Source organism: Podarcis tiliguerta (genome assembly GCF_965153285.1).
Source record: "Podarcis tiliguerta genome assembly, chromosome: 1".
NCBI lineage: Eukaryota > Metazoa > Chordata > Lepidosauria > Squamata > Lacertidae > Podarcis > Podarcis tiliguerta.
The window spans coordinates 112,402,418-112,424,365 of NC_139534.1; the positions used below are offsets into that span (position 1 = coordinate 112,402,418).

The following is a 21,948-nucleotide window of genomic DNA, read 5'->3' on the forward strand; positions in this document are numbered from 1 at the left end:
AAAAAAAAGGGATTAAGGGCCTTTCTCTTGCTGCACTAATGCAATGATTTAGCTGCTCATTTCCCCCATTGAAGAGTAGTGATATAAACCATTTCAGAACTTTTTTAATGCACAGATTGATAGACAAGACATCCCATATATAGTTTGCACTTTTAAATGTGATTATATTCCACCTCTTAAACTAAATGATCATTTGAATATCATTCTTTGGTCATCTGTCAAATAATGCTTCACTACATTCAGATTTCTTAAAACAATACCGGAACACTAATACATTTATTTCCACAAGTCCTGTCTTCAGATAGAATATTTTACAGGACTGAGTCAGCAATATGCATAGGATGTATGATTAGTCACTTTGTATAATTAGCCTGCTCTAGAGTAAAGCTCTAAATGACTTTAAAGGAACTAAGGAATTCCCCAAGTAGAATGAAGAGTATCAGCGTAGGGAAACCAAAATGGTTGTTTAGAACTTAGGGACCCACTGACACAGAACAGACTATAGACAAAAGCACCATACACATTGGCACTATATACAAAAGCTTTGGCAATGACCAGAAAAAGAGCCCTTAAAATTGTGTGCGTCTAGTACTTAACACCTAGACACCTAGCCTATATAAAACCAAACAGTTCTCCCATGTGTTGGGGAGGATGCCCCACTATAGGGACATACCACATGTGGTGGGAGTGTCCAAAAATAGAAAGGTTCTGGGGAAATGTATTTACAGAAATATCTTTGATTACAAGTCAGACAGTCCTCATGACCCCAGAACTGGATCCTCTTAACTTGTATAGTCATTATATGTTGCAAATTAGAAACAAAGAAAACATAATTTAACCACTGCCTGAACAACTGTTGCCAGGAAATGGAAATTATTACAGCTATTAACTATGGAAAAGCTGACACAAAAATTAAAAGTAGCAAGGGTTCAAATTGAAATACAACAATTTTTAAGCAGTCTGGTATGATTTTATTGGCTACACAAATAATGAAGCATGTGGTACCCATAGTTTACAGCACAGTCTGGTGTGCATTAAATACTCCTCCCCCCCCCCACTTCCCTCCTCCCTGCCCTATCCTATAAATTTTAATTGTTATTGATACAAAATACCTTTAACTTGTGGTCATCAATCTAAGCAATACATGTTACTATAAATCATATCATATCTGTAATAATTGTAATAATTTTGGTATATACCCTTAGACACAACTTTGTTAATATATTCAGAAATGCTTATCTGAGTGTTTATTGTTTTAATTTTATGAAATTGTTGCATATCATATGCTCTGATGTTAACAAAGGTATATCTCAATGCAACCAAAACATATTAAAGCTGAAAATGAATGAAAACTATGTTACAAAAAAAAAAGAATATCAGCATAGTGCAGTTGATTGCCTTTTTGAACTATTGTCCCTCTTTGCAAGATATAATAATTCCTATACATCTATACTCCAAAAAGGGAAGTGAGCAAATGTACAGAGACGTTAGATCACTCCTTCCTTTGGTAAAGTGCTGATACATGTTTCTTTCACTTCACGAGCATGTAACTTAGTTAACAACTCTGGGTCCAGCTCAGCCTGCTCCCGGATTTTTTTTACAGTTTCTGGAGTACTCATTGTGTAGGATTCCTTGGTTTCTGTCTGTATACATCTTAGCCACTTTAAACAAGTGCCTCCTAATTTTGCAAAATACTGATAGGTACTCTCACTTGAAAAGCAGTACAATATTGGGTCTGCAACGCAATTAAAAGTAGTCAACAAAAGTGTAATGTGGTACAAGTTAAAGATGCTGGCAGCAAATTCACAGCTGTTTTCAAAGATGCTGCGTATCAGCAATAGAACATGATATGGTCCGAAGCACACCAAGAAAATGATAATTGTGCTCGACACCAGACGTATAATTTGAATCTTCTTCTTCTTCTGAGTGCCATGGCTCTTGCGGACAACTCGCAGAATGCCATAGTAAGAGAAAATGAGCAGACAAAGGGGAAATAGGAAACCAGCCGTGAAACGGTAATAATTGATGTTGTGTTCCCACGTTTTGATAGGATAATGCTCAAAGCACACCACATGGCTCTCCGAGTCCTTAGTCACTTCACCATGCGTAAAAAGAAGGCAGGAGGTCAGAATTTCCTTGGCCCAGATGGCAATGCTCACCACCACGGCAGCCTTCATTGTCCGAAACTGATGGCAGCGAAAAGGATGCACCACAGCCAGGTAACGGTCAATCGAGATGCAGCAGAGGAAGGCAACACTGATGTAAATATTTTCATACAAGACAATGCCACAAATTTTGCACAAGAGTTCATTATAGGTCCAGTTGTCATGCTGCAAAACATACTGGAGCCAAAAGGGCAGGGAGAAGATGTAAAGCAGATCTGCTATGGTCAAATTGCAAAGGTAGATCCCCAACTCATTTTTGACCTTCACCTGCAAGTAGGCATAGTACAACGAGAGACAGTTGGCTGGGAGTCCTACTACAAAGACAAGGACATATATCACAGGTGATAATGTCTGGTGTATGGTGTGATCAATGGTGCAATTCAGAGTATTATTGTCGTTTGCGATGTCCTCGGAAAAGTCATCCATCTTCTGCAAAGAGTGACCACGGAAGCCCCAGCAAGGCAGGCATAATTTTAATCATCTGTCATTTCATTCTTTCTACATTTTCTTCATACCAGTGTCAGTACTTGTGAACACCTGCATGGGGGGGAAACAAAGCACAGTAACATTCTTCGAATGAAATGCACCAACAATAATACCTAGAATATTGTTCATAAACATTTGTAATTCTACCACATTAAATAATCTTTTTAAGCTTTCTCTTGATTTCAAGCATGGAAAAGTAAACTTAAAACTAGGTATAAATAAGGAATACATAATTGTTACAGATCTGGGAGTCACTAAATCCACCACAAACTATAGTTTATCCATCTGGTATTGGCAGTTACCAGTTATGCATATACCAGTAATTCAGAACAACAGCACTTTGTGATTACCTACAGGTAGTAAATATTTTCTGATTGAAGAGCTATGCCTAGAGTACTGAGGCCCCTTTAAGAATTGTTAAAATAATATAATAAATTTTATTTATATCCCGCCCTCCCCAGTCGAAGCCGGGCTCAGGGCGGCTAACAACAATAAAACAGTACAACACAACAACACAACAACACACTCTAAAATCATTCATTATAAAATTAATTCAGAGCTCCGCGAAGATTGCCGAAGGAGGGAGTCAGGCTGTGCCCTGGCCAAAGGCCTGGTGGAGCAGCTCTGTCTTGCAGGCCCTGCGGAAAGATGTCAAGTCCCGCAGGGCCCTAGTCTCCTGTGACAGAGTGTTCCACCAGATCGGAGCCACAGCCGAAAAAGCCCTGGCTCTAGTTGAGGCCTGCCTAACCTCTCTGTGGCCTGGGACCTTCAAGATGTTTTTATTTGAAGACCGTAAGTTTCTCTGCGGGACATACCAGGAGAGGCGGTCCCGTAGGTACGAGGGTCCTAGGCTGTATAGGGCTTTAAAGGTTAAAACCAGCACCTTAAACCTGATCCTGTACTCCACCGGGAGCCAGTGCAGCTGGTATAGCACCGGGTGAATGTGATCTCGCAGCGAGGACCCTCGCTGCAGCATTCTGCACCCGCTGGAGTTTCTGGGTCAGTCTCAAGGGCAGCCCCATGTAGAGCGAGTTACAATAATCCAGTCTGGAGGTGACCGTCGCGTGGATCACAGTGTCTAGGTCAGGGCGAGAGAGGTAAGGAGCCAACTGCTTAGCTTGGCGGAGATGGAAAAATGCTGCCTTTGTTATAGCTGCAATCTGTGCCTCCATGGAAAGGGAGGTGTCGAAGATTACACCCAAACTCTTAACGGACAGTGCTGGCACTAATTGCGCCCCCGCAAGAGATGGGAGTTTTCCCCCCAATCCCATATCGTCCCGTCCCAGCCACAGGACCTCTGTCTTCGAAGGATTTAGCTTCAACCAGCTCCCACGTAACCATCGAGCCACAGCTTCCAAACATCTGGTCAGTGTGTCTGGGGCTGAGTCAGGATGGCCATCCATCAGCAGATAGAGTTGGGTGTCATCGGCATACTGATGGCAACCCAGCCCAAAACTCCGGACAAGCTGGGCGAGGGGGCGCATAAAGATGTTAAAAAGCATCGGGGAGAGTAGCGTACCCTGAGGTGCCAAGGAGTGGCACGATGACAATTCCCCCCCAAGCGCCACCCTCTGTCCCCGACCAGAGAGAAACTAGCGCAGCCATTGAAGGACTGTGCCCCGGCTCCCCACGTCGGCAAGGCGGTGGTCCAGGAGTTCGTGATCGACCATGTCGAAAGCTGCTGACAGATCTAGAAGAATCAGCAGCCCCGACCCGCCTCGATCCAGCTGTCTACGAAGATCATCTGTTAGGGCAACCAGAGCCGTCTCGGTCCCATGACCAGCGCGGAAGCCGGGCTGGAATGGATCCAGAGCCGATGTTTCATCCAGAAACCCACCAAGCTGTTCAGCAACCACTCTCTCAATCACCTTACCCAGGAACAGAAGATTCGAAACCGGGCAGTAATTGGATAGATCTAAAGGATCTAATGATGTTTTCTTTAAGAGCGGGCGCACCACTGCCTCCTTCAGTTCCCCTGGGAATGTCCCCGTGCCAAATTGATGATATCCCTCAGGAGGGCCCGCACCTCGTCTGGACACGCTCTAATCAGCCAAGACAGGCACGAATCGAGAGGACAGGTGGTGGGCTTTCCAGCTCGGAGGAGTCTGTCCACATCGGCTGGGGATATCCGGTCGAAGTGGTCCAATACTGGACCCGAAGACAGTCGAGGGGCCTCCAGTTCCTTTATTGTATCCAAATTGGCAGGGAGGTCATGACGGAGCAACAAGACCTTCTCCGCAAAAAAGCTCGCAAATGCCTCACAGCTGTGTGTCAAATTGTTATTTAAATTTGGCTGTCCCTCAAGGGACGTTAAAGACCTAATTATACTAATTAATTGTGCCGGGCGAGAGCTAGCGGATGCAATGGAGGCCGAGAAGTAAGACTTCTTAGCAGCCTTCACCACCATCTCATAGGTTTTCATAAAAGCCCTATAAGATGTTCTTGAGGCTCCGTCACGGGCACCCCGCCATACTCGCTCTAGCCGTCTGAGGTCCCGCTTCATTTTCCGTAAACCAGGGAGCCCGGTTTCTGCGGGGTCGCAGAGGGCGCTTAGGTGCGATCTCATCGATGGCTGCCAGGAGCTGGATATTCCAGCCCTCAACAAGCTCAGTCAATGAGTCGCCAGGGGGAGCAAGGTCCCACAAGGCTTGGCGGAATCTATCAGGGTCCATCAGCTTCTGCAGGCGAGCCCAAATCGGCTCGCCACCTAAGCAGGGTGGGGGTGGAAAGTCAATCCTGGCTTTCAGAGCGTAGTGATCAGACCATGGCACCTTCATCGAAGGAGACATGATCACATCTATACCTACGCCAAAGATCAAATCCAGCATGTGGCCTGCTTGATGTGTGGGGCCCGAAACAAACTGGGAGAGCCCTAGTGTCATCATGGAAGACACCAGGTCCAGAACCTGTGAGGAGGGAGTGGCATCAGCATGGATGTTGAAGTCCCCCAATACCAATAGGTTAGGGAACTCCAAGGCCCAGCTGGCCACCGCCTCCAATAGGCATGACAGGGTGGCTGCTGGTGCGCTAGGTGGCCGGTACACCAGCCAGACAGCCAAGCTCTCCTCTGAGCCCCACACTAGGCCAACACATTCAATGCCGGGGATCGATGAAAGGAAAATCTTCCTGGATTAATAATGCCACCCCTCCCCCCCGGCCCACAGTCCACGACTGGTGGAGGAAGGATATACTAAAAGTCTGTTAGAATCTTCCCAGATCAAAATACAGATTCATTTAACATCATCATCATCATCATCATCATCATCATTAGTCAATCTCAGGGCAATTCACAGGATAAAAATACAAAATAAAACCACAACATATATAAAAACAAAAACAAAACAATAACCCCCAACACCCCCCATGAATAATAAAGATTGAAAATGAGTAACTAATCAAGAAACCAAAGTAAGCTATTCTTTCTTTCAACATGCTTGAATAAAATAGTATTAAACAGCAGGAAAGTACATCTTCTATTAATCGCAGACGCTCCACAACAGATTTAGTTCAGTGCTAAATACATTAGGAGGCCCCTGTTTAGTTTGATTATACACCTGAATCCAGTAATATGTCTTTTGATAGCAATAACTCTTATGAGAAGCAATTTACTGAAACATGAAGTACATATCTTCAGAATGCATATGTTATAAATGCATCTATAACATTAAAGTTGATGTCAAAGAAAAAAACAGAACTGATTTTATTATACAACAAAATTCCCTTCTATGAAAATCTAAGACAATTTCTGCGTTTGGCAGGGCCCCTAGAGTCTGTGGATCCCTGTGTACTTTGCATCCTGGCCACCACTGATGTAGAAGTCCCCTGAAGTTAGGAATAAATTCCTCTCTTTACCTTCCTGGCAAACGATTGCAGTACTGATATATTCAACTGCTGTCTTTGAACATTCAGCCAGTAAAAGGCAGCTTGTAGCATCCTTAGATCTGCCTTTGTAGAAACAAACTTGGGTGCAAATGTGTTGGTTCAAAGGGATGCAAAAATACTGAACAATGTCATTTCTCTGTAGGAGGCTGCATCCATTGTTTAACACACTGGCAGGCAGGAAGATAAGCTCAGTCTTTTCAGAGTTCCAGTGTCAGGAAATGGCCATGAAGAGTAAGGGAGTGTTACACAGCATCCTCAGTGGAATAATATTCAAGCACAATCTAAGACTAGGAAACCTTCAAATCAGACTGACTGCTATAATATTCTGCTAGCTTCATGTCACAATAATAATTCTCACTTCTGTACCATGTTCTGACTAGGGAATTTATAAGCACCGGCACACTTACCCAGGAGTAAAGGTCAACTGAGCACAGTGGGGCTTGCTTCTCAGTAAACATGCATAGGATTGCTCTGTAAGCCCCATAACCGTTCTGTAACATAACCATCACCCCTATTAAAGCACTGAAAAATAAGCTACAATAACCATGTCAAGGAGGGAAGTGGGATCATGCTTGCTTAATATTATCTGCCATCACACTGCATGTAGCTCCTCTGTAACTGTCCACAGGTTGAGGGCATTCATTCTGCTAAACACATGTATGCTGTCCCTATGAATGTAAACCCTGACAAGTGTTGCTAGAGCATCATTGCACAGCGGTGAGGGAAATGTACGCAGCTCTGTTCTTCTGCTGCATGTGACTATCATTGTGTATTTTGGAAACCTGATTAGGGCAAATATTACTAGCAACTCTCAGTCATATACAGTGGTACCTCTGGTTACGTACTTAATTCGTTCCGGAGGTCCGTTCTTAACCTGAAACTGTTCTTAACCTGAAGCACCACTTTAGCTAATGGGGCCTCCTCCTCCTGCTGTTCTCAACCTGAAGCAAAGTTCTTAACCTGAGGTAATATTTCTGGGTTAGCGGAGTCTGTAACCTGAAGCGTATGTAACCTGAAGCGTATGTAACCCGAGGTACCACTGTACTACTTTTTGCTTGTGCTTTTCAGCTTCTTAATGTTCCTACCTGATCTGAAACTGAGTCAAGTCACCATTTCCCCCGTTTCTTCAGGTGGGGAACCAAAATGGGAGAACGCTGACTTCCTAAGGTCACAACCAATCCATGGCATAAATTGTACACTTTCAAAAAATAATCGAGACCCAAATCCAACTTTTTGAACAATTTCCAAAGTGACTCTGAGAGTAAAAAGGTAAAGGTAAAGGGACCCCTGACCATTAGGTCCGGTTGCGGACAACTCTGATAGTCAATAGCTATAATTTAGGGACGAGGGTGGCGCTGTGGGTTAAACCACAGAGCCTAGGGCTTGCCGATCAAAAGGTCGGCGGTTCGAATCCCCATGACGGGGTGAGCTCCCGTTGCTTGGTCCCTGCTCCTGCCAACCTAGCAGTTTGAAAGCACGTCAAAGTGCAAGTAGATAAATTGGTACCGCTCTAGCGGGAAGGTAAACGGCGTTTCCGTGCACTGCTCTGGTTCGCCAGAAGCGGCTTAGTAATGCTGGCCACATGACCCAGAAGCTGTATGCTGGCTCCCTTGGCCAATAAAGCGAGATGAGCGCTGCAACCCCAGAGTCGGCCACGACTGGACCTAATGGTCAGGGGTCCCTTTACCTTTACCTTTAGCTATAATTTAGGTTATTCTGAGTGAGTCTTTTTAAAGCAATTGGACTTAGGTTAGTAGCAAATAACCTAAGTTCCATTGGTTTCAATGGGACAGCTTTGACAAATGTTTTCTTGATTGGGATCAAAGTGTCCAGTATTGCCAGCAATGGCTTGTTCCTGGCAAGAAAAGGACCAGAGCATGTGAAGGAAAGGAGGAGCCCTCCTCTGCTTTCCCTGTTCCAGGTTCCAGTTTCCTAAAGAGAAAAAAATTCTAAGCTTCATGGTGGCTTCCATGAATAGGAACTACATCCTTTGGTGTTGAAATTGACCCCAACATATTTCAAAATAATTACATAACTGTGTGCGTTTCATTAAACTAATCTGAAAACGATGACTTTAAACACTACTGCAATGATTAAATGAAACATAAACAAGAGGCTAATTAGTCATCCCCCCAAAATGTTATATTACTCATTACATCTACTAAGAGACTGAACTGTTGGCACTTGGAATTTCCCTTGTCTGTTCAGCTTCCTTTTCCAGGTATCATACTATTTATATGACAATTCTGACTGTGAATGGTAGGACAGTATTTTTGCATGCAACTTCTCAGAATGTATAAAGCAGACTTGGGGTATAGCCCTACAATACCACACTGCAACTCCAGTCATATTTCCTGTTTCCAATCTTTCCCTGCTGTTATGAACTGTGTTGAATGGACAGTTTGCGAGTACAGCTGAAACAAAATAATGAGGATCACCAAAGCCAACGGAATTACACGGCAAATGAGGCAAACAGCAGTGAGGACAAAGAAGAAGAAAGTGACACAGAGAATGCAGCATATTGTATGAGTGCCCCCCCCCCCCCCCATAACTTACTTGCTTGCATTAAAATTGCTACTTTACTAACAAATATTGAACTTGGATAATATTTAGTGCAACTGTAGTAAAAGCTTGCTCTCCTATTGGATAGGCAGTATGTGTTCTGGTTGGTGTTGGACTTTGACGAGTCCTCATTTTGCCATGAAGGTTGCTGCATAGCCTTCAACCTGTGACTGTCAGATCAGATATACAAGGAGTCAGGACCAAAAATATGACATCATAGATACTATTGACTATAGTATAACGTTATTTCAATAAATCTTCCTAATTTTTTGGGTGTTTATTTTACAAATCTTTAAAATCCAAAGAAAATTAAGTTTTCTTTTAGAAAACAATAAACCCTGAACCTGAACGTTACTAGGCACAGCTTCAAAGGCTGGATGTTGTGCTCCTAACATGCAATTAAATAACCAATGCTAAACAGGAAACCAACTAAAAAGAGAACTGGGCGCATGCCAACAAGCACTGAACCACCTCAGCAAAGAGATAATCGTCAACAAGTTACCTCCCAACAAATTCATTTAAGGATAAGCAGCTTGAATAATGCACAACCAAAGGCTTGCAAAACTTCACAAATTGTGTAAGTTTAGGAAGGTCTTTTTTTGTATATTGAGACAGAAAGGTAAGAGTAAGCAGCAACTAAATCCGTTGCTGCAGGGTTTTTAAAAATGCATTTATCTTACATCATGTGTAGATCTTTGATAGGATCAAAAGTTTTAATGCAAAAATCACACAAACTTGTTATTCCTTCATTTCCACCTTACAACTTCTATGTATATATTTGAGTCTTTTAAAAATAAAATAAGATAGCAGCATTGCATCCTGGTCCACACCAGGGTGACAAAAACACAGTAGGAGTTAGAATGTTAGAACTGCTTCTTCTTTGGCGATCACTCGTAGCCAAGTAAGATTGTCTTCCATAAACACGGTTTAACAATGAGTCCGTAAGTGACTGTGGAGGCCAATTTTGGATCCACACGTCCTTCCACAGTGGGGACATTGGTTTCTGGGCAGGAGTTGATCACGGTGTGGTTTTGCCAAGCGTGCCTTCCTCCTAGCACGTTTCTCCCTTGCGTCCTGAGTTTGAGTGTCTTCAAAGCCCATGACACCTTTGGTAAAGGCTGTTCTCCAACTGGAGCGCTTACAGGCCAGTGTTTCCCCGTTGCGTGTCAAGGTCCCCAGGGCCACCCCAATAACTCACACATCACACATAATTTTTTGTTTAAGATTTTTGGCGTAATTTTGGCCACAACTTTATTAAAATACAAAAATGTGAGTGGTTGCTTAGGCATTGGTTGCGACTATCTGCCCCCACCATGGGGGACAGACTGACATTCCGCACGCTGCGAAAGTCAGAAAAGGGGAATACACTTGGGGTAGTGACGGAGCAGGGAACCCGCCCTCAGCCCTCCCCAAATGCAACCAGGAGCTCATTGCTATGGCCCGAGCCCCCTTGACAGGGTGGACAAGCAATAGTTAGCCCCTGATTCCTTTAACGGAATCCCTTGCAGCAGCAGCATTAGAGGGTTAGGCACAGCCAATCCATGCCCCTCAACCAATCAAACCATAAACCAATGCCTAACCGCAACCTTACAAGTTGTGACAATTTGCTACGCAGTAGGCAAAAACCAAATGGCCCCAGCCAATCAGCCAGATGGACAAAATTCCTACCAGGCCCCTGCCCCAAGAGCAGACGACCCCATGACAGGCATAGCAAGGTCAAAGCGAACAACCCTAATTCTAGGGGGGGGGGGACAGGCAATCCGATGCACAGGTGAAAAGAGGAAGCCCTAGCCTCATGCAAGGAGTTTTAGCATTTCTGGCTGTCAATCAACAAATGGCAACATTAACTTCTTCCCAACAACAAGGGAAGCCCCAATCGCATCAGTGACCAACGATCAATTAGCCCGCCCCCAACTTTGGAGTGTCCTGGCTGCCCTCACCGCAATACGTGCTCTCCATGAAGGAGAACATGCTTTGCCAGTGTTTATACTACATTTTTTTAGATTTGCCTTGAACTGCGGACCACCATCAACAACTAAAAGCATATTGAAATGTTTTTGGGTGTGCAGTTTTGTTTATGGATGTTGACAGTGCAGATCCCAGACTCTCAATCATGTTAGATCCGTTTGGTGGTGCCACTTGTGTGACCCAGCACTTCCAAGGTACCTAAATGTGAAGGGCCCCTATTTTGTTATGGTGCCATCTTGAGAAGAGCTCCTGAGGTATTCTGGAAGGATCCACTACTGGTCTGAAGAAGCTACAACACACTGGCTAATATGGGAGGTAGCTCAAGATAACCATGAGACAGCAAAAACTGCAGAAAAAAATAGCAGGGGCAATTAGAATAAGATCCATTATTTGATTATTGATGTAAACCTCCAGGATATTTTTACCTCTATCTTCAGTACATTGTATTTTATTTTATTGCTATGGCTAGCAGCTGATGCAAATAAATATTCTTCTGATCTGATCTGAGAGGTAGCCAAAGGAAAATTACCTGCAGAAAAGAAGACTGGTCATTAGGCAACCTGCCTACAGTCAAATGGAAATAATTTGAGTCCATTTTTATCGTGTCCTGTGAAAACGAAGTATTTAATGGGAGTTCCCTTTAGTCTGTTTCCTCCAGATCCAGATGCTATTGTGTTTAACCAAATCATTTCCTCTCAGCTCAATTCTGCACCAACAGATGTAATACTGCTGGCAATTTGTAATGTGAACCATGGATTAAGTCCAAATATAGCTAGCAAACAAAACCAGAAAAAGCTCTTTAAGTGAATGCTGCCCGCCAATTCTGCCTAAACAAACAAGACCAAGATTGCAGCTGCGTAAGAGGTATGTATTTTAGCTCTCAGTGTTTGACACAATTGTGACTGTGTTTGCTCACACAACAACTTCGGAAGAGCATGTTGCTATTTTCCCCATTTTACAGAGGAGGAACTGAAACTGTTCCAAGTGGCTTCCCCAAGGCCACACACTTAGTTTATTGGGGGAAATGGCGTTTTTACCTTTGATGCTAGGTAGTCAGCTGTTGGTGGTATGAAACTGGTGTTGGGTCTCAGGCAAAGAAAGACAATAAACCCTCTTAATTCAGATGGGGCCTTATGCAATAGGAAGTGAGAGATATTAAAACAGTAATTGGGTGGGAGAAAACAGCAGTCCAGAAACCTGTTTGCAAAGTAGCTATATTAGCAGAAACTTGAACTAAAAGGTTGTTTTTGTTATTTTCTAGAAGCTACTTTCTACGTCTTCCGTTTGTGCTCTTCCGTCTTTTCTTTTCTTTCTTTCTTTTTTAAAAACCCATTCTTAATAAATATCATAACATTTGACTGTTGGGGTCTTGGGCACAGCTGTCAACTTTTCCCTTTTCTTGCGAGGAATCCTATTCGGAATAAGGGAATTTCCCTTAAAAAAAGGGGAACGTTGACAGCTATGGTCTTGGGTGTATTTGTGTGAAAATTCTCAGGGTTATCCCAACCTCTCACATGCCTAGTTACTTGGTTCATGTGTGTGTGACTGGGATTTGAGACGGAAAAGCAAGTAATTTGGACTCTGGGGAGGAACAGGTAAGCTGGATGCCATCTCTGCTTCCGCTTGTAAATATTTGCCTCTAATTCTAGGTTAGAAGAGGGAGCATGCTTCGTCTACCTGGCAGCCTACTTAGTCTTTGCCACAACTGACCCCCCTAGATTGGCAGTCATGGAAGAAATGGACCAAAAGGTTCTCTCCTCCCACCCCACTGCTTCTATTACTGCCAGGCAGGAAAGAGGGGCGTAGTCTACCACATTGATCATCGAAGACCTCCAGCACTTGGCATCTCGTTATGTACCAGGGGCCTTCAGCACTGACACCTGCCAGCTGGCTGGGTCTGTGAGTCATCCTTTAAACATCTCAGAGCTTGAGCTGGGAGTGGCAATTATATCTCTATAGAAAGTCTGCATAATTTGGAAATATCTCTGGTTTGCTCCCCTGGTGTGTGTGTGTGTGTGTGTGTGTGTGTGTGTGTGTGTGTGTTCATTCCGTGGCATAAATGAAATAAGCAACAAAAGGTCTTTCAAATGCCCAGCAGTTGGAAGCAACCCTGCAACCTCCCTGCCCACATTGTTTGCCCACATAAGCTCCTCCATTCTTGTTCCCATTGCTGCTTTTAGTCTCTTTTCTCTGAGGCCATCGAAAGCATACGCATACTATGCCACACAACCCGGTAACTTTGCTAGAGCAGTATTTTAGAATCAAGAATGCACTAACACAAGCAATCTCCTCTGGGCTTAAGATTTAATGTCTCAAAGAGGTACGCTGCCTCCCCCAAATCAGATAAGAACGTAAGAGTAACGTCATTAAAGAGCTTAAGAAATTCAAAAAATCTGCTTGATTTTTCATCTGGTAGGATGTGGTTCTCCCTCCTTCCCAATTATCAGCAGCTCAGTCGACCTGCACAAGCGCTACGGTAAATCATCCGAGAAAAGAGATTATGTTCATAAACAAACATCCCATGATGAAGATCATTTTCCCCTCCTGATAAAAGCCTCACATACAGAAGCCTTTCACCAAAAGGAAATTGCTCCTCAGGGTGTAACTTAGGAACATTGATGCTGTATTAAAAGTCAGTTAGTCTGAAAAGGTGCTACTGAATCCAGACATAAGATGAACTTTACCATCCAACTATATGTTGGGAATTAATCGTCCTTTGGCTTACCTTTCCCAGCTCTAAGGTAACTGTTCTGTTACAGGTCAATCAGAATTAGATATGGTGCCCTAAATATGGACATGTCCAGACCCTCCAAGTGTCCCTATTTCCCAGAAAGAGTCCGAGAATTACAGAAGGCCTGGTTTCTGATTTGATCCTGGAATGTTCCGCTTTTCCTTAGAACGTCCCCTTATTTTCATCGGAGAAATGTTGGAAGGGACATCTCTATTTTCATTGGAGAATGTTGGAGCGTATGGTGTTATGCCACCCCCAAGCCAAGGAGATAAATAACTATACAACCTTTGCAAGACATCTGAAGGCAGTCCTGTATAGGGAAGTTTTTTAAATATTTAATGTTTTATTATGTTTTTGTATGTTGGAAGCCGCCCATTGGACAACCCCCAGGTTCTAGCACTGTGAGAGGGGTAAAACATCTCTCGATCTACTTTATCTACACCATGCTTAATTTTGTACATCTCTATGTTACACTCCTGCTCATCTTTCCCCCGCCTTCTTTCTAAAAGGCATTTGATTATCTGGCCTCTCATAAGAAGCAGGACATGTTCTCCAACAGCACGGCCTGTACACCTTGCAGCAATCTCTTTTAATACAGCTGACCACTTTCCAGAGCCACATTGGAGACAGAGGACTTTGGAAGACTGCCATTGCGTTGCCCTGGATGGGACAAGGCACAGACAGCAGCCATGCTTTGAGTTGCTGGACAGCAGCAAAATGTCCCAGAGTTCTATTACATTTTCAGTGAGATATTTAGGTATACTTCTGACACAAGCATGCTTGTGCCGGCCTTGTGTCACCCGACATTTGTTCCTTAAGAGAACAAACGTAGATGACTAATTATTTTCCTGACTGGTCCTAGCCTGTCTGATTCAGCTTTAAGGATCTGTTGCAAAATGTCAGTTAGCAAAGCTCAGACGAAGGGCAGCAGGAAACCTAAAGGTGCATCATAACACCCACAACAGTTATATAGAACTATGGGAGGCAGCATTTACAGAGAGGAGCAAATTCAGATATAAAAGGCTACTGAAACAGTTGACTGGGCTTCCATTCATAACAACTGCTAAATAGCCAAAGAGTTACATGAAAGTACACAGAATGGTGGGCATGGTTTGTTTTGAATAGAATAAGGGGGTAAAAATTAAAATACTGCGAGGAAGGGAAATCATAGGGTGACCAACTTTCATCTCATATCAACAGGTAATTTATCCTCATTCTGTGCTCCTCAGTTTGAGTTGAGTGCTTTGATTATCTGGCCTCTCATAAGAAGCATGCATCATGTCTGTATTATCAGGATGTGACCCTTTACTCTTTAGTCTCAACTTGAAAGCTGTCACAACCCTGACTACTTCTGTCAATATAGGCATATGATGTACCAGCTGTGACCTCACCTGGACTGCGCTAGGTTTCCTGGAGCTTTTGATGAGAGATTTTGTCCAAAGCTTTTTGGAAGTCTAAGTACACAATGTCTGCTGCTACAGTGATGGGGGTACCTTTGGTCCTCTAGATGTTGCTGGGCCATAACTCCCTTAATCCCTGACCACTGGCCAGAGTCCAACAACATCTGGAAGGGCATAGGTTTCTTTTTTTAAAAAAAAATAATTTTTATTAACCGACCAATCAAATCAAATCAAATCACATCACATAAATTCCGAATTACAAAGCCGAATTTTAAATTTTTCGTTGGGGGTACCCATATTTCAAGTTCCGAAGGGGATTCCAATCATCTTCTTGCTGCTGCGTTAATATCCACAAATCTGTCCAAATAATCTTCATATTTCTATGTAGTCCTATCTTGCTGTTCCCACGTCTCATCTTATTCATATATTTTTCTTTTTTCTTTGTGATCTCTTCTGATAATCTCCTTAAGCAGGTAAACACCAGTTATAATCCTGTGTGAATTTTTCCGTTTGTCCAATCACCATATCAAGATGGTTTCCATATATCATCACTTCCATAAATAAAAGCACTCTTTCCATCATTAATCTTCGCAAATCTGTCGCCTTCTTTAGTCCTCTGAGGAGGCCGCCCGCAATATGAAAACAGATCCATTCCTCCTCCTAGACATAAGTCTTTTGACAGAACTTGCCAAAATGCCGACGCTGTTTTTTTACTGCGTCATCCCAAAGCTCTTAAACTTTCCACGATCTCCTTAAAACATGCTTTTGGTTAGAAATTATCTCCACACAGTCTTAAATCATCAGCTTAGGTCATTTAAGCGGCATTTCTGACTTGTGGGGGGGGGGGGATTCTTGGTTAATCACATAAAGAAAAGAAAGGAAAGTTCCCCCCCCATCCAGTCCCGTTGCCGACATACCGAGCCTTGGTGTGTCTTCTCATGATATATTCCTGTTCCTCTGACCCGTCTTGTTTCTCAGAGATCTCTTCAATTAGCAGTCTTTACTCCCCCTTCTTCCTTGAAATATGTGCATTTGCTTCCACCTAATTGTTTCTTTTGAAGTTGCTGCAGCTAGAGGCGCGAATCAGAGACAGCGTCCAGGAGTCGAAGTCCGCACAAGGGCTTTCTGCCTAGTGCCCCCACCCCCTCGAGTTCGGGGGTGGTATAGGGCACAGCAGGGAAGGGCAGTCCCCCCCCACTCACTTGGGGGGGCAGGGAGGCTGCTTACTCCCATCACAGCCTCTTAATTACCTCGTGTGGGTCGGAGAGATGCTATTGTTGGCCATCTTCCAATGCGCCCCTAGTGGCCCCCGGAAGGGCACAGGTTTCTCATTACTGGTCTATCAGATCACCCCTCTCTCCACATGGTTATTGACACATTCCAAGAACTCTAAAAGGCTGGCAAGACAGAACCTACCTTTGCGGAAGCCATGTTGATTCTTCTTCAGTAAGACTTGCACATTTAATAATTTACTATAAATTCTGGAAAGCTGCTTGTCTGTTTTTTATGCGTTCAGACACCTCTTAAGAGATCGTAACCAAATTTTGCATGATGGTTCTTGAGATTAAGCATTGATTTTAACTGCTGGTTTCAAACTGCACTGATGTTTTGGTTTCTTAGAATTTCTGAGCAATACTAGGCATGAGGGTGCTGGGTTTATATGTAATAATGTTTTGCACCATTTTTTCTATAATTAAGGCAACTGGCCTATAATTCCCTGCATTGCCCTCCTAGACCCATGTTAAAAATTTAAAATTTTGTGTGTGTTTCTTAATAGTTTTGAAGAAAATATCTTAAAACATCCTGCTTTGACCCTCCATGCCAAGTCCTACTGACTAAAATTTATTTTTCTTTGCCACTGTTACAGATAAAGGAACCCTCACTTCCATCACGTACAGTGACCCTAAAGTAAAAAAAAAAAAAAAAAAACCAGAGACATGGTATATTTTTGTGGGTTTTGTTTTTTTTGTTTTTTTTATTTAATGGTTCCAGTGTTGCAGTTTGAAATAAGGATAGGTTTTGGATCGGAAAAGGTTGGTGTCTGTTGCTCATGAAAACATTCACATTTGTATTCTAACGTTGCAACATATTTTTAGTCACTAATTGGAGATGTGCCTGGGCAATTGAAAGGATGTGTCTGGGATTGTGTTGAGAAAGCTAAGCTGCAGCATTACATAGCCAATAATGGAAATCTAGGCCTGCATTGTAACTCCCATTCTTGGCTGTATACGTTCTCACAAGAGATAACCGACTCCTTCATCTATGTACAGACCCAGAGCTCTCACCATCTTGAGGACTGGACACTTTTTTCTGAACTTGCCACTCCACCTAGCTAGGCTGGATTTAGGCGTAGGCAGCCTAGTGCTGGCCTTGGGGTTCCTATCACAGATTATCTACTCAACAGTCCATTCAACAGCTGAAACCTGTAATGCAAATAGTTCATCTTGACTTGTATGTGGCCAGCACTGCATTATTTTTGAAACTGTTCTGATTCTGATTTAATGGGGAATAGTGCAACATTGATTGCAATCATATTCATAGGTGTTTAAATTTATTGTCTTAGATGAAAGGGAAAAACCATGCCCACAAATTGTGGAAAGATAATGAAACGGGCTCAGGATGCAATTTTTTAAAAAATCAAGTTATTCAAAAAGTGAGCAGACTGAGGAGGACCAAAGACATGCCCTGCTTGGTGTACCATTTGATCCAAGGGTGGTCTAACACCATGGCAGTAGTATGTCTCCTCCAGGCATTTTTAGGTAGGACTCTGCACCAGATATCTGGCTCAAACTCTCTGTGGTTGGAGGGGAAAGAGAGTACTTGGCTGGTCAGTTTGGCCCATCAAAACTAGTTTCTTTAAATTTATTTTAATTTAATGTATTTTTTTTAATGCTTAAACTGTTCCAGTATTCATAAGAAGAACAAAATTCCTCAGTACAGCCCATGGGACCTTGCCTCTAATTCAGCAGACAATATAAAATTTCAGATTTTATATATAAAAGCACTTTTGTGTAGCAGAATAATAGAATCTTAGAGTTGGAAGGGACCCCAATGGTTCGACCTCCTGCAATGCAGGAATCTCAGCTAATAAATCCATGACAGATGGACATCCAACCTCTGGCTAAAAACCTTCAAGGAAGGAGAGTCCACCACCTCTTGTGGGAGTCTGTTTTTCCGAATGTTTAGTCAGAATCTCCTTTCTTGCAACTTGAAGCCATTGGTTTTAGTCCTACCCTCCAGAGCAGAAGAAAATTCTCCTCCATGTGACAGCCCTTCAGATATTTGAAGATGGCCATCAAGAAGGCATGTAAAACACCTGTAGATAGTCTTTTTTTAAAAAAAGGATTCAAATATCACACCTTTCCACAAGGTGACTTAATACCAGAACAATACAGTTTTAAAAATGCAGCACACCCAACAATACTGCAAAACCCATTAGCAGTAGTCACTACAGTAAGAATCAGCTAGGGAATATGCACAGCTGATTGTCTTTTATTCCAAAATCCCTCTGCAGTAGCAGATTTTTATCCTGATGTCTCGCCCGCACTAATGAAGGAGCTAATAGCCCTTACGGCTTCTGTACAACAGCCAGAAGGGTCCTCAGACTCTTAGTAAATACAGACACTGCTACTTACGGATGGAACTCAACTGTTTATTTTAATAAAATAATACAACTGAGGCCTAGAGACTCTAACACGAGTCAGCTACCTTATCAAATACATTAATATCCAAATCGCCACCAGGAGTTCTTCTCATGCTGCTCCTAGAAAGCAAATATTGCCTCCTGAGGTGACAAAACTCTTCACTTAACTCTTGTATGAAATGATTGCGCATTGGGGCGATGTAGTGGCAAGAACAGTGGACATTGTGATGCTGGACTTGTCCTCCATTTATTGAAACAGGAGGAGGAGCAGGCCCCTGCTTGTAAAGTTGTACGCAGAGAGGACTCCCTACAAACGATTGAGACCCCAGCAGATAAAGGGTTCCCAATTACACACAACAGCCTGGGTTCTCAAATGTTTTTAGACGCCAGTTTCCATCGTCTCTGACCATTGTCCTTGCAGGCTGAGGAAGATGGAGGTTTGCAATCCAAGACTATCTGGAGACCGAAGGTTGAGGAAAGCTGGCGCAAAGCTGGGGAACTTGTGACTCTCTATTGTTGGATTGTGGGGCCCATCATCCCTGACCATCATCCATGCCGATGGGAACTGGAGTCACAGAGAACCTCTGTACATACAGCTGTGCACCCGAGGCTGCCCTATACACATGTTTGTAAGTCATGAAAGGAGTCTGTCACCAATGCTGCTTCTCCCCCTGCCCCCCACCCCAAGGTGAGCTCATTTAACCTGACATACGTGCATCTCACCTGCTGCAAACACATTGACTTGAGAGGCCACAGTTTCCTGTTGCCTGGTCCCCACAGTATACCTAAGTGTGGCAAAAATAGAAGGGCAAAAAATCTTCTTACGCAATGAGGCCCACGGGCTTTTTGCACAATATTTCTGACACGCAATTATTTTTTCCTAGAGGAAATGTGTCACATCTGGAACAGCCCTTGGACGGGAGCTAAAGGAGAGGGAAACAATAGTAATTTTGAACCAGGGAGACAACAGGCAAAGCTTATAGTATTGAGCTGGCCAAGGTCTATTCCCGGCTTGATGGAACAAAGGGCAAATAAATAAACGCCTCCAAGTCTCTCCTTGAGGGTGTTGTGGTGGAAATTGGACTGAAAGAGGAGTCTGACTGGAAAGGGGAAAGAGGTTTGGTCAGCTGTGTGGGGAAGGGTGTTTCCCGTGCAGTGAAATCCCACAAATATGGCTCAGAGACTTGAGCACATATTGGGCCAGCCATGGCAATGCTGAAGGTGACAAAGCACAAGTTTAAAATAAGCAGCAAATAAAAATTGTGCTGCTGCTCGAAATAGAGAAACCAACACTCAGTCTCAAGGTTTCTCGGGATTAACTTGTGGCCAAAAAATTAAAAATGGCTTCTTTGGTGATGAGTCTATGTGTTTTGAGATATGGCACCAGCCCCATAGACCAATAATACTATGCTGGGTGGAAGGAATGACTGAAGTCAGGGCTATAATTGCTGACTTAGGCAAAAATTAATTTTGCTGCTCCTGGACTTGTTTATTTGAGGGGAGCGGTTTCTTCAAGGTTTCCCCAGTTACAGCTCTCTTTCCATACTCCTTAAGTGACCGACAACGGGAAGAATGGTGGTGGAATTGGGAACTGACACCTTGGGGAGTAAGGCACACCAGTTCACAGGCCCAGACAGCTATCCCAAAAGTCAGGGATGGGGTGTTGTGCATATTTCTCAGTTCCCGATTTTTCAAAGCAGTTTGGCACCCCTGTCTGCCGTAAAGTTAAGGAATCTGTCTGGTCTGTGTTTTATGTGTTCCAGTTCACTAGAATTCTAGTCCTGGTTTTACAGAAAGCTGGGGAGCTCTAGAGACAAGACCTGGGAGCAGATAAAAAACTATATTTCTGTAAGGCTTTTCACATGCCTAATGTTTTGGAGTCTATTTCCAATAAAGCAGTTTAGTCACTATCCTGGAGTTAGTTAGCAAACTTGTCTTTTCCTCAGGATATAAAACAGCAGGTAACATTGATAGCAAGTGCTCTTTTGAAGTTCGTACATACATTCATCTTCTAAATGATTTTTTTACAATACAATCCTATGTATATTTACTTGTAAATAAGTCCCACTGGGCCATATTCCAGGTAAATTAACATGCTACAACCAGATCAGGATAAGAAAACCAGTTACATCTTTTCTTACAACCTATTTAAGTACTTTATTCATCCTCACCGAATGTCACAAACCAGCTTAGTTATTTCAGAGAACTCTTAGCCACAGCCACTTCTCTTTCCTTTAAAACGTCAGGAACAGCTATTTAGATGTTCCGCTTCCCCAACCCTTAAAAAAAGTTTTCAGATGTAAGAGCATTAAAGCACAATCCTACACATATCTATCCAGAAGGATGTTCCAATAGTTTCCAGCGTGGCTTACTCCCAGGTAAGTGTGTGCAGGCTTAATAAATTGACAGGAACAAGATATACTGCCTAGCTTTCCTGCTGACCCATTTTCAGAGGTACTTATTAACATAAAGAGAGGCAAGGCTCACCTGTAGGAAAGGACTCTCTAGTCAGGGACAGTTGTGGAAGTTCACTGCCTGAGCAGCAGCACGGAGCTTCTGCCTCTCTTGCTTAGACTGCAGCTCTTGTCTGACTCACCTCTTCCCAGCTCAGAGCTAAGCTGTCAGTGAGACTGAAACGGAGGAGGAGGAGCAGCTTAGCTGCTGCTCTTGTCATTGAGATTTTTTGTGTCTTCTTTTGGTGTAGGTTTTTTTTTAAATAATAAATTCATTTTATAATGTACCGTATATAAAGCAGAGGCAACAATTATCTCTTCTTGTCATTATGGAGAGCACAAGAGGAGCTCTCATGGGATCAGACTGAAGGCCCATTGAGTTTGTCTTCCTGTTTCTCACAGGGGCCAACGTGCCCCTGGGAAGCCTGCAGGCGAGACGTGAGGCCTTTCTCGCTGTTCCTCCCTGGCATCTGGTCGACATGGGCAGGGTGCCTCTGAAGCTCTAACCAAGGACACAACCGACATATGTGGGGAGACCATATCCCCCATTAACGTGCCTAATCTTCCTAATCTTTTTACACATCTTCCATAAATTGTGTGTTATGTGAGGAAATGCTTCCGATTTAATGGCAGAGAGTTCCAGTTTTCTTGGGGGGGG

General features: G+C 43.2%; 1 protein-coding gene across 1 annotated transcript; it reads right to left on the bottom strand.

Moving 5' to 3' along the window:
• Positions 1–89: 89 nt before the first annotated feature.
• GPR68 (G protein-coupled receptor 68) lies at positions 90–21,639 on the bottom strand. Its single transcript, XM_083439088.1, has 2 exons — positions 21,325–21,639; positions 90–2,702 (listed from the first exon to the last, which is right to left on the bottom strand). The coding sequence occupies exon 2, from the start codon at positions 2,589–2,591 to the stop codon at positions 1,488–1,490; it is 1,104 nt and encodes a 367-aa protein (XP_083295214.1). The 5' UTR covers positions 2,592–2,702; positions 21,325–21,639; the 3' UTR covers positions 90–1,487.
• Positions 21,640–21,948: the final 309 nt, after the last annotated feature.